Source organism: Vanellus vanellus (genome assembly GCF_965231255.1).
Source record: "Vanellus vanellus genome assembly, chromosome: 13".
Classification (NCBI taxonomy): domain Eukaryota; kingdom Metazoa; phylum Chordata; class Aves; order Charadriiformes; family Charadriidae; genus Vanellus; species Vanellus vanellus.
The window spans coordinates 12,238,634-12,257,259 of NC_138918.1; the positions used below are offsets into that span (position 1 = coordinate 12,238,634).

At 41.4% G+C, this 18,626-nt stretch overlaps 1 protein-coding gene across 1 annotated transcript; it reads left to right on the top strand.

The window, feature by feature from the left end:
* Positions 1–144: 144 nt before the first annotated feature.
* Positions 145–18,359, top strand: GEMIN5 (gem nuclear organelle associated protein 5; the record flags this gene model as incomplete). Its single annotated transcript, XM_082490216.1, has 28 exons — positions 145–494; positions 599–701; positions 1,243–1,424; positions 2,198–2,349; positions 2,567–2,698; positions 2,873–3,005; positions 3,427–3,586; positions 4,211–4,423; positions 5,137–5,222; positions 5,647–5,741; positions 6,398–6,531; positions 7,718–7,791; positions 8,194–8,375; positions 8,477–8,616; positions 8,971–9,142; positions 9,400–9,627; positions 10,146–10,259; positions 10,710–10,838; positions 11,110–11,205; positions 11,468–11,605; positions 12,104–12,251; positions 12,372–12,491; positions 13,516–13,726; positions 14,340–14,597; positions 15,281–15,443; positions 16,074–16,647; positions 17,087–17,183; positions 17,805–18,359. 28 exons carry the CDS (start codon positions 145–147, stop codon positions 17,958–17,960), a joined length of 4,740 nt encoding a protein of 1,579 aa, XP_082346342.1. The 3' UTR covers positions 17,961–18,359.
* Positions 18,360–18,626: the final 267 nt, after the last annotated feature.

Here is an 18,626-nt window from a genome sequence, read left to right on the forward strand (position 1 = left end):
CGCCTTACTTGACGGCGGGCGCTATCGGCGCAAGCGCAGTGATGGGTTTTGTTTGCGACGGTTTGCGACGGCGTGCGCGACGCTTGGCGGCACGCCCGCGGCGGCCTGGCGGGGAGCGTGGGTATCGCGGAGCGGCCCGGGGCGATGGTGGCGGTGCGGGTGCTGCCCGCCTCGCCCAACTGGTACAGCAGCCGCTGCAGCGACACCAGCAGCGATGGCCGCCTCTTCGGCTTCGCGGCGAGGCACCGCATCTGCCTGCTGGATGTTAGCGCCACCGCACCTGCGTTTTACGGTACCGCCACGACCTGCTCCTGCGGAGACCCCGAGCCTGCCGGCGGCTCTCCTTTACTACCTCGGCCTTTTATAAGGGCGCTCCGGCCTCGTCGGACCGGTCCTCCGCCAGGAGCCGCCGTGCGCCGCTTGGGCAGGGGAGCCCGGGAGTCCGGGAGGCAGCGGGAACCCCGGGGATGGGGGGCGGGATCGGGATCGAGAAGGTGCCGGGCGCTTACGGCGGGTCCCATCTGCGGTCTTTTGCTGTCGGTGCAGGAGAGCTCATCGGGCACACGGACAGGATCTCCGGGTTCGCGTTTTGCCATAGCCCCGGGCAGAGCAGCCTTTGCGCCAGCAGCTCCGACGATGGAAGCGTCCAAATTTGGGACACGGAGGCCTTGGCTCCGGTGGCGGAGTACAGCCTGCACCAGGTAGGGTGCCCACCGGGAGCCACCGCTGAGGGGATGGAGACAGCGAGACAGAAAGAACCCACAGGGTGGGGTGGGCGTTTGTAGGTCTTGCAGACAAAGCAGGGTGATGTTACTTCAGCAAAGGTGAGTTTCAAACCCGGTGAAATTAAAACCGTTGAATGCTTTTGGCCAGCGTTTTGTTTTCGCCTTAGGCCTGCAGCGTTGTTACATCACCTCAATAAGGTGTTGGTTACCATCAAAGCCTCAGTGAGCGAGTGTGCTCGCAGGGCGTATTCTTTGCCGCTTAACCCAGCTCACTTAAAATCTTTTCAGCAAGTTATTGTTCCACACGGGACAGAGTAAGAACGTATTTTTGAACGGTTACTGTGACCCAGGACACCATATTGGCAAATATGTCCATCGTGCCAAAGCCCAAAAGAACTGAAACACTTTAGAACAGACTCAACTGATGCTGGGGTGTACTTGCAGATTATTTTCTCCTGTTACTCTGTGTTAGATGGTGATAAGACAGCTTTTAATGTATCCAATTCTTTTTCTTCAGAATGCGATCTCAGCATTGCACTGGTCACCTCTTGTGAAAGATCTGATTGTATCCGGTGATGAAAAAGGTATAATTGTTTGTTACTGGCACAACAGAAGTGACAGCCAGCAGTTCTTCCCAGAGCCTCGGACAATTTTTTGTCTCACTTGTTCTCCTCATCATGAAAACCTGGTGGCAATTGGGTAAATATTCGTTATGTTTTGTTTTCTGTTATTCTTCTGCAAAAACCTTATTGTTAATTTTTGGTACACAATTGTAAGGTTATTTTTAAGAGGGTTTGGTGGCTATTTTTTTCTTGTGGTATACAGTAATTTAGAAATAACATTTAGATTTGGCAGACCTGCAAGACCTAGAAATCCTTAACAGTGTAAGGGTCCAGGTTTGGTTTGCATCTCTGAAATTTCTTTAAACTGTTGGTTTTTAATTAGACTTATTCGTTGCATTATCGGTTACTTCATCTCAAGAGAGTTTTTTAGTTTTTCTACGCCTTTGTCAATCACTGCAGTTCCAGTCCTTTAGAGACCCAAGATTGTATTGAAAAGAGCAGGAACAGGAAAGCCCTTTAGACTTGCTGATAGTTCTCTTGAAGGAGAACAGACCCAAGAGGAGGGAAGGAATGAAAATAATTTGCTTTTGTGTTAAAGGGAAAAGTTTTCCTTGTATAAAAGCCACTGTTGTTTTTCAAGTCTCTGAAAACTGTATTACTAACGAATGGATGTCATTCTTGAAGCCAGACGTACTGGTTGCACTTCTTGAAAAGGCAGCTGCAGGTACATCAGTGCTATACTGGAGCTCCCATTCACCATTAGTCTGCTAATCCCATTGCTACTTGTGATTTGGCTTCTCTGTCTGTAATATGGTGATAGTGATCCTGGTAAAGAGCTGGGAAATCGACTCAGATATTATTACACAAGGATGCGAGAATCTCTTCATTAATTTAAATCTCTGGTTTTAGCTACAAGGATGGCATGGTGGTTATAATTGATATCAGCAGGAAGAGAGAAGTACTTCATCGGCTAAGAGGCCATGATGATGAAATACATTGTCTGGCCTGGTGCCCTGTGCCTGGTGAAGAACGGTTACCTGCTTGGCAAGATGAGCTCCAAGGTATGTAGAGGTGATTAATAGTCTATGAAGTGGTTTTTAGTTCATGTAAATGTTCTTCTAGAGAATTGAATTCCTTATAGAAAGTCAGTAAGTAGCTAAGCAGAGGCAACTGGTAAGTTCAATAAAGTATCTTCTGTTACAAATCAATATATTGTCAGTTAATTTTCATAAAGCTTTGAATTTTAAATTATAATAACATGACTTCGTTGTTATTCAGTAGTTCCTTCAGAGGAAGGCAAAGTTCCAAATGGGGAGCTGACACAGGACACAACCACAAAGAAAGGCTGTTACCTGGCTTCGGGAAGCAAAGATCAGACCATACGAATATGGAGCTGTACTAGAGGCAGAAGTAAGTAAGATTAATAATCTGCGATATACAGTAATAAGATGGTGAAAGAATTATACTCTAACTGCAGCATTCATTTACTAACTTGATGGTTTAAAGCTTCAGATTCACAGGACTTCTTTTTCCCTCAGACAATTTTTCTGTACTAGGTCTAGATGATCCCTCTTTGTTCCATAGGTGTGATGACTTTGAAGTTGCCACCCACGAAGAGAAGAGGTGGAGCCATTGATCCCGCTGTTAAAGAGCGCATTTGGCTGACTGTTCACTGGCCTTCTGGTCGATCCACAGAAATTGTATCCAGCTCTTTTGGGTAAGTAGGGTACCTTTGGGTACCGTCAGGAACTGCAGATTAAGACTTAAGGAAGAATTGGGTAGGAAACTTGGACACCCTCTTCCTTCCCAGTGTAAGTGGAGAGAAGACAGGACAAATGTTAAAGTGGGAGTTCAGTACTAGAAAACTACTATTTATCCCATAATTTGTCTGATAATCTAACTGAATATTGACTGCTAATGGCTTGCCCATCTAATAGGAGAAAAATGACATGTCAGTTTTCAGTGTGGTTAACTATGGATATCATATGTAGGGTGGTGTTCATGTGTGTATCTGTGTATAGGCATATATAGTGGATGTGTGTCTAGCTGTATTACTGTTGCACATGTAATGTAGTCTATATTTAGCCTATATTATTCTTTTGAAGTGAACAGTGAAGTACACACTTTAAATTTTGCAGAGGAGAATTGCTGCTCTGGGATTTGACCCAGTGTGGAAAACGCAAGTGGACACTTCTAGGATCTTCAGATGGACAAAATCACTCCCGTATTGTGTTCAATCTGAGTTCTGTGAAGCATCAAGACAAAGAGTTCCTTTTTTCCATTTCAATGGACAGAGATGTAAGAACCATTTATAAAATTAACATAAAAATAGCTGTACCTGTACAGTTTGACTGAGTGCAGCTACTCCTTTTAGGGCCACAAATTTCTCTTAAGGTGGTTTTACTGCAGCATTTTATAACATCATTCCTTAAAATTTGTTCTGCAAACAGGTTGTGTATATTTTTGTTAGTTTATAAGCCCAAGCTCTTACCATGGTGGAGTGAATGTTTATGACATTCTGGACTTGAATGGTTAGCATTTAATAAAGGGAGTTTACCATTTCTTTCTCCTGTATGTTTTATTTTTAAAAGGCCTGTTTTTCCTTCTTAAAATCATTTACTTTTACAAACTAAAGCATCTATTTTATTTTATTAACTTTCTGCTTTTTACAGGCAGCAATGCGCCTACTATTTTGAAGTTAGAAGAGGACTGTAGTATTAAAATATAGTTGGTTTGTCCATTCCATTGCAGTCTTCCAACTACTGCAGCCCTATCTGTGACATGTAATTCTCTAGGTTTAGATCACATACTATGTCAAGCCTCGAATTTGACCCTTTTATTCCTCATCTCACTCATGCTTTGGTTTTCCTTGTCATACCAGTCACTCTACATTTAACCATTCCTTGTTTCTTAAATATTCAGGTGAAATGCTGGGACCTGTCAACTCTCGATTGTAGCTGGACCATGCCCTCGCTTGGGGGGTTTGTTTATAGTCTTGCCTTCTCCCCTGTGGACACAGGCTGTCTTGCCATTGGTGTTGGAGACAGCATGATCCGGGTGTGGAATACTTTGTCCATGAACAATATTTACGATGTTAAAACCTTCTGGCAAAGCATAAAGTCCAAAGTTACAGCAGTAAGTGTGCTTTTGATTCCTTTTTTTTTTACTTTGTCTCTTCTCATTCCATATTTTTCTCTCTCTTTCACTCTGAAGAAGGTTTCTCCCAACTGAAAATATATAAAGCCAAGTTGTTCCTTTTGTACTCAATTCTTTTAGTATACAATACATTTCAGAATCTGGCAATGCATTTTTAGACCTTTTTTACAGCCTTAGATGTTTGCATGACATCTAGTGAAAATTAGCTGAAGTTCAGCTGGCTTTAAATTAATTTTTCACTTTTATCCTCCTTTGTGATCTTTTGTTGCTTCATCCATGGTTGCCCTTGCTCTGCTAGGAAGCTTGACATGCGCAAAACCCAACATGGATCTATTTAGTTTGGGTTCGACCAGTGGTTAGACTGCTGGCAGCAGTAAAACATGGCAGTTATTCTTGTTCACACCAAAAGTTTTCTTGCATTCCTACCACATTCTCCATTTCTGTTCTGTAATGTAGATGTCAAATAGTATTTTAATGATTTTAGTTCCTTTCATCTTTTCCCACAATAGCTGGTAGGGGAAGAGACTTTGATACTCATAGCAAAGTGATCAAATCAAGTGGCTGTAGTTGGAAGGGTTGGTATAAGGGATGGTACTTGCTTATCAGTTTCAATGTTTTCCTTTTGTTTATTGCTTAGAAATAAAGTATCTGTAGCTTGTATCATTATGGGTCTCTCTCTGTTTTGCTTGCAGTTATCCTGGCATCCAACTAAGGAAGGCTGCTTGGCTTTTGGAACAGATGATGGAAAAGTTGGCATATTTGACACCTTCTCCAGCAGGTAAGCTTTCAAATTCATTAGTGTCAGATCCTGTTGGTATATTACCATGCATAGGTGGTGTGGTCTTTCCTGAGGTATATCTTTACTGTTAGAAAAGATTAGGATTAAATTAGCTTCTAAGGTAATTTAATCAAATCTCATGACCAGAGATCATCTGTGGAGGACGTCAGTCAAGGAAAACTTTAGCCAGAAAGACATTTTCAGAGAATGAAGAGCAACTTGCAGGTACAGGTCATCAGGACAGTTTTGTTACGGTTTTAGTAGTGTCCTACAGGAGAAGTTAGATGCTTGGTTGAGCCATTGCTTTAGCATGTTAGAGCACGCGGTGTCTGTTTTCACCACTGGAAATATATTGCTTTTAATTATTTATTTTCCCCCTTTTGCTGAACTCTGACTGCCGCTGCTTCCTTGTCTCCCCACCCAGTGCTAAGAATAAGCCGCCTCAGATCTCCAGCACTTACCACAAGAAGACTGTATACACATTAGCCTGGGGGCCTCCAACTCCTCCTCTGTCTTCTGGTGAGTCTTCCAGCACTTTGTGACAAAGTAGAACACCCATGCAGAGCACACAGACTCCATGAAGTTGGTATGCCCTCCCTTCTTAGGAAAAGCAGCCCCATTTGCTTGGTAGCAATCCTTTCTAGCAGCTAAGAATGCATTCTGCTTGAGGAATTGTTAATATTTCTGCAAGGGAGCAAAACAATCTTTTTTAGTTTTTGAATTCTAGTAGCTTCAGGAAATAGGTGGGAGTAGCGTACCACACCTCTGTGCATACTTCAGGGTATTACAGACCAGTGACTGTCTGCACGGGCTTCCTGCAGTAACTGCATCAGATCAAATATGTGTTCCTTAGCTCCAGAAGTATGTTTCCAATAGTTGAACTAAACATTACAGCTCCATTAGCTCTTCTTCAACAACTTGGATGTTTTTAAGGACCAAACTTTAAAAGGAATTTTAATGCTTGCAGTGATTGTGCTATGGAGAGATGTGTTGGTAGAAATGAGAGGTCCTTTCAGAGGATCAAATTGTGAGAATTTCTTGCTTCCGGATCACAGGCAATTGAAGCGTGTATATAGCCTTTTAAAATAATGGTTTGATTTATAGTGGGAGTGATTACTTCTGGGAAGACCTATGAAAAACATAAATATATTTAGCTTTTTTTCTCTGTTGGATAGAAGAAGGTGAACATCCCCCTGTAACTTTATATAGTTGTGCTGGAGAAGGTATTGTTTTTCAACACAACCCCTGGAAGCTTAACGGAGAAGCAAATGACATCAACAAAGTCATCCGAGACACTAATTCAATCAAAGTGAGTATGATTTTGAGGAGGGTTTATGGATTTATGTTAACCATGTCATAGTTTCTGTGGCCTTGTAGTTGTTGGTTTCTGATTTTGCCTTCATGATGTATCTGTAACAAATAAAAAAATTGAAACCTGCAGTCTCCACAGATGAACTTCAGAGACAGTTATTGACTCAAACTATTAAAACAGTTTATGTGTTTGCCTCTGAAAAAGGGTCTCCTTTTTTTCCGCAATGTCAACATGGCACATCTGTTCCTGGCATCACTTACTTAATTTTCTACTATGTAATTTACTTAACCAAAAAAGTTAAACTGAAGTGTAGAGTTTGGTTTCAAAGCTCTGTGTGGCGGTTAAAAATAATTAGTTCATACAGAGCTTTCCAGCTGAAAAGCACTTGAAGTAATATCCTGAATAATGTCAATCACATGGTGGGCATGCATGAGTTAACTACCGCAACTTCTCTAGTTCTCTTCTTTCAAATGTTTCCTGCAAAATTTATTTAAAAAAAGAAAAAGTTAAGGCAGTCATGATTTTGCAGGAGTCTTTCCATTTACACTGCAACTAATGCAGAGTGGTTGGTAGTAACTGACTATAACATCTTCTCAAGTATGATCAGTCATTTCCTAGTTCTAAGTACAAAATAAGTGACGTGGGCTAGATCTTCAGTTGCTTTAAGTCAGCATAAGTCAACTGAAGTCACTCAAACTATACTGTTTTATATCAGCTGGGTTTTGGCTTCTTCCTTGAGTGGAAGACTCACTGGGGGTTAAGATATTCATGTCACAGGCAATGAAACGATTTTTAGGCATCTAAGTTTTAAATTATAAGTAGCTTTTGTCTGAATGAGAAAGAATAGAAATAATTACATGTAAACTTTGATTTCTTTTGAAATATGATTGCGATGTCTGGGCTTTGCAAGGAACATAAGGAGGTGAAGGTCCTACTGGAATCCAGACAAACTTCCTTTGGGACATTTCACTGAACTGATAAAAATAATCACTGGTTCTTGCATCAGTTCACTGAGTCTTTCTTAATTGCTCAAGCTTATGTTACTGCTACAAAAGCAGTGGACACTTAAGTGACTTTCATTTCGCAGACTAATTGCAGCTCTGTCCAGTTGCCAGTCTTGCTCTGTTGAATGTATGAGAGAGATTTAAGAGGTCATGTTAATAGTTTTGTCTTCTCTCTACAGCACAAACTGCCTGCACGTACAGAGATCAGCTGGAAACCAGATGGCAAACTCTTGGCTCTTGGCAATGAAGATGGGTATGTTTCACTTGTAGGTTAAGGTGGTATGTGTGCTCGTCTTGACTAGAATCACAGTAGTGAAGCAAAAGTACTTTTCGTTGCCCTGGTTTGTCTCTATTCTTTCACTGCCAATGTATTTGAATTGTGATAATACAGCATTCCTTGCTGTTATTTAGTTTAGCCGCTCTTGGCATGAAGAATCCACATCATTGTGTTAAATTATTTTTCAAGGATCCACTCACGGTTGAAACGCACTTTTGCTAATGTACTAAATAAGGGTTTGAGTTGAATCCAGAAGAGAAAAACTCATTTAGTTACTCTATTTCATGTTCTGTAATTCTGCTCATGCAGGATAACAAAAAAAAAATCCCTATTTTCACTGACTACTGGAATTCTTACACTTTCTTTCGTACCTTTCAGGTCAATTGAAATATTTCAGGCACCAAACTTGAAGCTGCTCTGCACTATACAACAACATCATAAACTGATTAATGCCATTCGTTGGCATCATGAGCATGGGAGTGAGACAGACCTGAGTTACTTGATAGCTTCAGGTTCAATCAATGCCACTATTTATGTGCATAATCTGAAGAGCGTTGTAGGTAACGGTTTGCAGATTATATTCCAATTCTTGGCCTCTTGTTTTCGTTTACTCCCAGTTTGTCTTGCTGGCCATATTTGATCCTTTTCTTTTTTCTTTCAGAGAGCACTTCAGAAACTCCTTTGACAATAACAGAGCCTTTTCGAACTCTGGCTGGGCACACAGCTAAAATCACAAGTCTTTCTTGGAGCCCCCACCATGAGGGAAGATTGGTATCTGCTTGCTACGATGGCACTGCGCAGGTATTGCTCCACAACCACTCAGGATTGTATTTCATTTAGTTGCAAATCATCCATTCTACAGTGTTTTAGAACCAGGCTGACTAAACAGCAAAGCTGCTTTTGTGAGATAAACTGCCAGTCATCATTTTCATATTGGCACTTTTGGATCCTTAAAAAAGAAAGATGTTATGCAAATGTATCAATGCAAACAAAGGAAGCCCTGAATTTTCTGCATTTGCATGTTGGTATTTGAAATATCTGTGCAAACACCCTAAAAGAGAAACTCCTACAAGTGCAAATAACTGAAGAGAAAATGCAGAGCATTAGGGGGAGATGAGACTTTCTGAGTAATTCGATTTCTTTCTTGTTTATAAGGTATGGGATGTTATGAAGGAGGAGCCACTCTGCAACTACCGAGGGCACCAGGGCCGGCTACTGAGTGTCCAGTGGTCACCAGTCGATTCAGATTCTGTTTATACTGGAGCAGACGATTTTTCTGTTCACAAATGGCACATTTCAAAGCAGGAGCATACACGGCCTCCCCAGGGTAAGTATATTCAAGCAGAAGATCCTTTCCTGAAGATGATGTTGGAGCTGGGAAGTAGAGGGTTGCCACATTGAAATGGTATGATAAGTTCTTATGTTGAATTCCAAATCTGTCCTGGTACCTATTCAGGAATAAATTGTGTCTAGGTTTTAATTGAGTTTTATTTGGAAACTAAATGTTCATCTTGAGAGACAGACAGCTAATACACTAAAAATCTCTACAGATAGTATCAGGGTAACTTTTGCAACCTTTTACAGGCAAAAAAAGTATAGAATTAGAGAAAAAAAGAAGTATGCAACCAAAAGTCAAAACCAAGAAGAAAAAAAAGCCTATAGGAAAGAATCCAGCCAAGCAGGATCTAAGTGATGCTGTGAATGGAGATGAGAGCATGAAGGAAATGTTGCTAGAGGAAAATGGAGCATCGGACCACGAAGGAGAAAAAGAAGCACAGGAGGCAGAGTTGCCTGATAAAGTCTCCATGACTGGTAATAATCAAATCATCAAAATGGTTCCCAGACTGTTTAGCACTCAGCACATCACCAAGTTTAATATTTTCATGCAGATCTTCTTATAATACAGTTTTATTGAAATAGTCCACTTGAATGAAATACAGTTCTGGAATGCCTTTCATAATTTTCTAAACTAGTTCAGGACTAACTGTCTTTAAATAAGATGATTCTGGCCTAACGAACAAAGTTACTGTGTTTGGTTTGAAACAATTTCATTTTTGATCAGTGTTGCCTTCTGGTGATAAATCTCACTATACTGGTGGACCTTTGTTAGTGTCTGTTGACATCTCATTTATCTTTCTGACAGTTCTGTAATGTTTTCTTAGTATTTCCTTTCCCTAAAAAGCTATTAAGTTCTATGGCAAAGCAAAGCTTGGTTTCTGTATGTTCTGAAATTAATGTAGTAGAATGTGAATATGTTAAGTATTCTGCTATGGGATTTTCTATGTATTGTTTTTCATTTTTTATCACTTTTTTATCACTTAACTCCACAGTGTCCAAGGATACATCTTCATCTGCATATGATAATTCTTCATTCAGCTTGCCAAAGCCCTTTGTGACCCAGAAAGCCATTCCTGTGAAAAAGGATCTACCTAAAGAGAAACCAAGTTAGTATGTTTCGGGAACTATTAACAGTCCTGCATCAAAGCAGAGTTCCCCATTCTAGGCTTCTGTTTGGCTGCAGCTTCCCTTCCTAATGTGACACCAAATATGTGCCAGGGAAAGAAGAGTATGCCTTTTAAATATCTTAAATGTTTTCAGTTGCTTCTTCTTTTACTTGCCCTGCTTGTCATGTCAAATGAGTAGTTGTTTAGTGTGGGCTTAGATATTGCCTTTTAGTTGCTAGTTTCATTCCAGGCAAGATGGGCAGAAAAATACGCAAAGTGATCAGCATTCAAAAGTCAGAGTTGTCACAGTAGAGATGCATGTGGCACTTGAGCATCTGGTTTTTGATTTCCTGTGTGAGGAAGAGGGGGTTTGGGAATACATTGGAGAGTTCTGCTGTAGGAGACTCTTGGAACTGTGCAGCAGCAACTAAAATGTATCTGGTTTTACAGCTCCTGATGCCTCTCTGAAGAAGAGGAAGCCTCGTTCTATTCTACCCTTCAGCACATTCATGGATCACAGATCAAAAGATGAATTGCATCAGGACTGCTTGAGGCTGGCTACGTGTCTGAAAACCAAAGGTATCAGTCTAAAACTAAAATACTTGGGGGGTAGGTGCTCTAAAGCATTCAGAAGCATCTGTCCAAGGACTTGACTTTGGCCAATCAATCTTAGACGTAAGTTCTAAGTGTTCATCTGCAAATTGTTAAATCTGCTATACAGGAAAGAAAGTAGACGACATACGTATTTGCTAACTGTTGAGGGTAATGGAGTGGTACAGTGACTTGGCAGGTCCCAGTTCCCAGTGTTTTACCAAATCTTAAAATACTCATTCTTTTTTATCTGGTTTAGATAGTAATGAAGATATGTCCCCTGACCTCAAGGATCGCATCCACCTGGGGCTGTTCACAGACAGGGCTTCTCTGCACAAGATGATTGATGTGGAAGGTAAGTGGAATAATGAATCCACTTTGACAATATGATCATTCAAGTGCTTGAATTTTCTTTACTGTGGATTAAAGTATAGGATTAAGAATGCAGGTCTGTATGAAAAGAAGAAAAGACATTCTTCCCAAAGAGTTTGTACATCTTTCAGGTACAAACTTGCAACACCTTATGCTTGAATAATCTCACTTTTGCCAAGTTAGTTTACTATGGCAAATAATGGTATTGCATTCGTGCTGATAGGAAGTATGTTTGCTTCCAACAGGAAAACATCACTTGGAGAATGGGCATCCAGAGCTCTTTCAGCAGCTCATGTTATGGAAAGGAGATATGAAGGGTGTCCTCCAGGCAGCTGCTGAGAGGGGAGAGCTAACAGACCAGCTGGTAGCAATGTCACCCATGGGTATGTTTGTTCTGGTAACAGATAAGCAGATGGAATTAGCTGCCAAGGGTGGCCTCATTCTGATTGATTTGGATTGGAAACTCATGATTGTTCCAGACTGGAAGGAAGTCGCTTCTTTAACTGTCTGGTAACAAAAATCAAAACACAAAACATATCTAAGTCTTTGTCATAAATAGGATGTTTCCACCAGCACCCTTAGGTTGGGATAGCAGGAAATAGATGGTTTCCTGCAGTATGTAGCAGTCCTTCTGGCTTGTTGTTCGTTTAAATGTGCTTTTAAGTTATTTTACTGATAGTGAAGTCCTACAGTTGTGTTCAAGCCATAGCTTTGCCCTGTTTCATTGCCTCAGTGATATTTATTAGGATTGTTAAAACACAAAAAACTAATCTGGGGCAGAGAAGAGGTACATGTTGAAGAAACCAGTGATGATGTCATGCCACAGGAATTCTTCCAGTTTTAAAACTTTGTCTCCAATTGTATTGCCTTCTCTTTTGCAGTGGGATACCAGGCCTGGGTTTGGACAGTAGAAGCTTTTGCAAAGCAGCTGTGTTTTCAGGAGCAATATGTGAAGGCTGCCTCCCATCTCCTGTCCATCCACAAAGTGTATGAGGCTGTTGAGCTCCTGAAAGTCAACCATTTTTACAGGTTGCTGTATATTTGTTTAGGATTTGCTCTTGTTTTCTAATGTGGTAGATTTGACATTTTGGTTCACTTCTTGTACACAGTCAATTTACTTTTCTGTCTGGTTTTGTTTATGTGCATTAGGGAAGCAATTGTAATTGCTAAGGCAAGGTTGCGTCCAGAAGATCCAATTCTGAGGGATCTTTACACCAGTTGGGCAGCTCTGTTAGAGAAAGATGGTCATTATTCCATGGCCGCCAAATGGTGAGTATTACTGGGAAGACAGACAGAATTGGTTCCATGCCTGAAACAAAGAAGGTTCGTTGTTTTGTAGCAGCTGAAATCTGTTAACTGGTCAGTCTGGTCATTATTTGTCTACGGTGCTTTCTGAGCCCAATCTCACTAGACTCCCTCTAGAAGCTCCAGAGGGCAGTTCAGAGCAGAAGGTCCAAATGCCATACTACAGTAGAGCCATCTCTTTCCATAGACATTACTGGAAGTCTTTGAAAACTAGTCTAGCAAGACTAAGATTAGTATATATATAGAATCATAGAATCATAGGGTTGGAAGGGACCTCTGGAGATCATCTAGTCCAACCCCCCTGCCAGAGTAGGGACACCTTAGAGCAGGTTGCACAGGAACGCGTCCAGGCGGGTTTTGAATGTCTCCAGAGATGGAGACTCCACCACCTCCCTGGGCAGCCTGTATGAAAAGACTATGTGATGTTTCCAACCTTTCCACTAGAAATGTGCAGTGCCACAGTTCATCTTGAGTTTCTTGAGGCCTTAGCTAATATCCTAATCACTGGGTTATCCTTCTCCAACTAGAGTGTTTAATTTTGGCAGTCACAAATTTTACTAATGATGCTTGAAATATTTTGGCTGGAATACTGTCTTTTTCTTGATGCTGATTTCAGTTCTGGCATTTTTGAGGGTGTTCACATTCATGAAAGGATTCAGATGAAATCCAGAGAAATGCAGTAGAGATAAACTACTGCATATAACCTTTCTCTCTTGAATCTATTGATTTCTGTTTCTCATCCAAGCCAGGCATGGTATGCACACCACCAAAGGTTTCAGTCCAGATTATTAGGCTGTGTGACTTTCCCTTTGTAGCTTTGCATCAGATTACATGCCCTATGTCTATAGTAAACTTTGGTAAGGCAAAGTGATGAGAGCTCTGAGAACAGGTTTATCTTCATTTGTATGTTTGTGCTATTGTGTTGCATTACAATTTAAAAATGCTATTTTAGTACTAATCAAGTCAATTTGCTTCTATCTCTTTTCAGTTATTTGGGGGCTTCCTCACCCTATGATGCAGTTAAAGTGTTGGCAAAAAAGGGGGATGTGACATCCCTTAAAACTGCTGCAGAGCTTGCATTGATATCTGGAGAGGAGGAGTTGTCAGCAAGTTTGTCTTTCAGATGTGCCCAAGACCTGCTGTTATCCAGGAACTGGGTGGGAGCTCAGGAAGTCCTTCAGCAACATAAAACTTTATTTGTGAGTCTGGTTGTTTCCTTTCTCCTTTCTTCAGCGTTGTCTCTCTCCAGACTAACTTGATTAACTTGGCACCACTTCCCATATGTTTATAGTCCACAGGTAGTCCTTCAAGCTGGTTTTGCCTCAAAATATTTTCCTAGAAGTTTATTGCAATGACCCAATGAAAAAGCACATGTCTGTGCAGAGGCAAAGGGCCCAGGGTGGGGAGGCACATAGACTCTATGCTTCTTAGTTATATGAGAGGTAGTTGAGAAAAGTGGGATTTTTTTAAGTATGTAATACTGATCATAAGAAGAAAGAAGCAAAGGAAAGTATTCACTGTTTACATTAAAGAAACAGATGAGCTAACTGTAACTCCGTCTGCTGGAGTCTTAATCCAGAAGTCCATTTTTGTGCAGACTGAGAAGCAGAAGGGTAGCTTAGCTTGTTCTGATGTTTCCTTCTTACCTTAAGTTATCAGCATTGTTCTTCAGTCGCTGCAGTTGTGAAACAGTCTATCACCAACAAGCTGCTACTAGCCATGATGTTCTTAAATTTGTCTACCTGCTGTGGTCAGTAAGGGATTGTTTTAACAGCAGCTCAGTGCTCTTTTTTTATTTTTCTTTTGTTAAAGGGACAAAGACTTGTTTTCTGCCTTAACGAACTGCTTTGCAAGTGCCTTAGTGAAAGAAATCCCTGTGACCGAAAGAGCCCCGTGCCTCCCTGTTATCACAGCTGGGAGCTGAACAGAGAGGCCTCATTTTTTGACATGGTGATAGAAGTGTGGCAGAATATATTTGGCATGGGCACCACTGAACAAGCCACGTGTGCATGGCAGCAGCTGCGCAGTATTGAGCATCCTCCTTCTACCAGCAACGCACACCCAAAGCAGGTAAATGGATTTAGATCTGTATACACACTAAGCTTTAGTATAGCATACACAGTAAAAGGCAGCCACATTGTGGTGTTGTGCCAGCCATTCCCAGGGGACTGATGTCTGCACCCTGCTGCAGGATGAGGTTATTGTCTGGGAGAAGTAGATGATAGGCAGCTGGGACCACTTGCATAGCCACCAGTTTGGTTTTGCATTTGTTTCTGTGCAGGGTAAGAACTGACATACAGTCTCAGTGATGAACACTGAGATCATCAAGATATGCTGGCTGGGTAGGAGTGATTGGCATAGCGAGTAGTCTCAGCAGTGATTCAGGGGTTTGTGCTGAACTGTTAGGAGAGGCAAGGCTGCTTGTTGTTAAAATATCCTGGAGCTCAGAAGGTGCGTTCATAGACTGGTGCTCCTGCAGCTCTTCTCTCTGACCACAGTGAGTCATTGACCTTTGGTGTGCTCCCACATCTCCTCTGCTTAGTAGGACACATGCAAGCACAGCTGCTGCTTTTACAGTTACACGTAATGTAAAAGTGCTCTCTTTCCTGCATGAGGGAGTCTATGTAAATGGCATTGTCGTTAAAATTGCTTTTAAGTCTTGTGCTTCTGGGCTCTCCACAATGGTCATAAGCTGTGAGTAATTCATACTTTGCAGTAAAACTATTAAGCGTGTTCTTTGGTGCTTCCTGTAGGTGCTTTTCCATATCTCCCATGACCTGACCCTTGCAGCCCTGAGCTATCAGACTGCTACCTGGGACGAGGCAGTGAAAAGTATTCTTGGAGCTGTGACCCGCAGTTATGATGCTGGTAATTTCACTCTGATGCAAGAGATTTGCAGTATCATCCTTCCTGAAGGTAAGTCTCTTCTTGTGTATCTCCTGGCACAGACAGATAGGGGGATCTTCCTTGTAATCACAGCTGTGTGTCCATTAATATTACTAGGCATAATAATGTTTGGGAGGAGCAAGACATACCCATATATCATGGAAACCTGTAGAATTTGGCTAGTGCAAGGGCCGTTGGGTGATCAAAATTCCCAACTGTGTAAGGAAGCTCAAGTGTCAGCTGGTGTGGGTGATGTAAGAAACTGAGCAAACTCTATTCTATAAGGGAGATGGGGACAGTGGAAAGCTGTGTTCATCTCATAGTTACAAATCACTCCAACCAGCCCTTCCCTTCATTCTCTGCAGAGTACGCAGTACATTTATTTTGCAGTTCTTGATCATGTGAACATCTTGATATGCGGCTCAGGGCCAAGGAATTTTGCTGTAGATGATGAGAACTTGCAGTCTCATGCTAGCTAGAACAGAGTATCGTGTTTAAAAAGATGCCAAAGGTGTCTGCCTTTCTGCTTTCCACACCACTCTGCCAGTATCTGAGTAAATCTCAGGTTTGGGTCTTCAGGATAGCCGTTCATCTACCAGATCTGGTCTTTTTCTTTGGCAATCTCTGTAAACTATTTGTAATCCCTTTTTTCATAATTAGGTTGTGATAACCTGAGAGACAAACTGGACAGCACAAATTCTCAGAGCACAGATGCTTGCAGAAGCTTAGAGGGCTTTGTGGCTTACGGACTGCTGTACGACCTGTGGTGGAACCCACCCAAAGACTCCCTTGGCTTGCAAAAGGCTGTCTTGGATCCTGTGCTGCGTCCCAGTGAGCAGACAGCTCTTGAGAAGAGTTACGTTTCAGATCAGTCCTCCGAAGAAACTCTTGATCAAACTGCAGTTGAGATGGATGAAAACCTCTGCAATACAAATGAAGTTTGTAGGTGTGAGACAGAAAGCGACTTGAGAACTAGCTCAGTCAATTTGGTATACAGTCAGGCAAAACTGAATGGCTGCAAAGTGCTTCTTTCAGAAGAGATTGCTGCTTTACAAAACACCCAGAGAGATATAGCTGAGGTCCAGCAGATTTTAGCAGATATGATCCGCCAGCATCAGCAGCAGAGGAACAATCTCCAGGAAAACACAAATGGGAGCACCCAGGAAAGCAACCTGCAGCAGAGTTCAGAGACTGAATCGGACAAACCATGCTCTGACAGCAACCAGATGAATCGGTAAGCTTCAGAACATGAATGAATGGATTGAAAAGCATTGGGGTTTTTGTGTGCTTGTGCAGCCTATTTCTTGGGTTTGCCTCTAATCTCAAGCTTGTCACCCAGGGAAACTTCAACATACAGCTCAAAAGTCTTGCATTTCCCTGGGGCTGAACTGCCATGTGCATAACCTTACTACAGCTGAATAACTTCCTGATACACAGGGTGTGTTGGTATGGTGAATAAACAGGGCAGCTTGAAAAGGGGAGGATAATGAAAAGGACAAGCATGATCTAAGAGGTCTGTCTCTTTGTTGAACAATTATTTGGGACTTTGGCAAGGATGACCTAGACCGTGTTAACACTTGTCCAACTCTCTCCTGTGCTCCCTGTACAGGAGGGAGGCTGTGTAGTCATTTAAGCAAAACAGTTACTCATGAGACCTGCTCTTTTCTTGACAGTAAAGATGAAGTAAAGGAACCAATTACACTCCCTGAGCTAACAAAGCAGCTTCTAAAAGCAAAGCAGAAACTGGCAGAATTTCCAGATAATTTAAAGGTAAGTTTTCGGAAGGGGCATTGTGGTTCTGAAAAAAAGAGTCTTTTTTTAAGGGCAACCTCATCATAGAGTACCTTTCATACAGAAAGTAAGGAACGTATTGACTTTCCTGGTGATCCTGTGGCAATTTTGAGAGAGAACTGACACATGGCATCAGGCTCATATTTTTGTTTCAAGCATAACTTTCTCTGTACGGTGGGAAAGTGTAGGTAAAGCATGGGAGAACTCAGTGGGATATTCTGTATGAATCTCTCCCATGCATTTTAAAAGTAATCCCTTGCTACTTACAATTATGTATGCAAAACCATTTTTGATAAACAGTGAAACCAGGAATTTAAGGTATAAAATGGCCTTTATCAATTAGGAACTCTAGAAACTACTCATCGCATGTTTGAAAACAATGTTTACTAGCCAGTCTCATCCCCTCTGTTCTTCAGCCTATAATATAACTAAAGGTAATCACGGTGATTATACAACAGGGGGCAAACTTGGTTAAAGTGAGCTGATACACTGGAAGAAGAGGAAAAAAATGCATCTGACTCGTGACTCTCTGTTCCAAAGATACTGTAAAGCAATTATAATTGAAAGAGTAGACATCACCTCACGTTCCTGTTTTTGCAGGTCTTCCCATTCCCTGATGTGCTGGAGTGCTGTCTTGTACTCCTTCATGCTGGATCCCAGTGCCCTCCTGAACTACATGAACAGGCATTGGATCTCCTTAGGAAACACAGTAGTGCTAATATTTACAAAAAGGCTGGCAGGAGGTTCTTGACATGACATTGTGAGACCAAACCATCTCCTCTTGAGCTGCCTACAGCTACTTAACACCAAGGCTGTTCTTTTTTCAAGTGAAGGCTTGTTTGGATGGCCGTGGTTATTGAAGACTACTGTTTTGGATAAAACTACAAAAAAATCAGGTTTATATACAGACTCACATGTAGGCATGAACTACTACTATTAAAGGAATTGTGTTAGAAAACTGAAAAGCGGTAGGTTGTGGCCTCGAAATGTATACAGGATTTTTGTATATTTTTTTTTTTTATTTGTTGGAAGTTATGCCGGTGAAAGCTCTTGGAAAAAGAATGTTTTCTGTAAGCAAACTGATCCTTAAGCCAGTATTGTTCTTAAAAGCATTGTAAGTTTCTTTTCCCTCCTTTAAATAAAGTCTTCTACCACCAGGAATTGGCATTTAGTTTGATGGATAGAAATCAGTACCAATCAAGGGTAAATGCATTATAAACCTTTTTTTTTGTTAAAGACACATCAATCAAACTTGGTAGATAAAACAAGTGTGTGCTATGACTTAGCTTTGCATGGTGAAGCCAACTGTACAACATAAAAGGAAGGGGAAGATCTTTCATACTTGATTCCAGCATGATTAGCAAGAGATAAGAGATTTCTCTGGGTCAAGAAAAGCGACAGTCCCTGCTTTTGGCAATATCT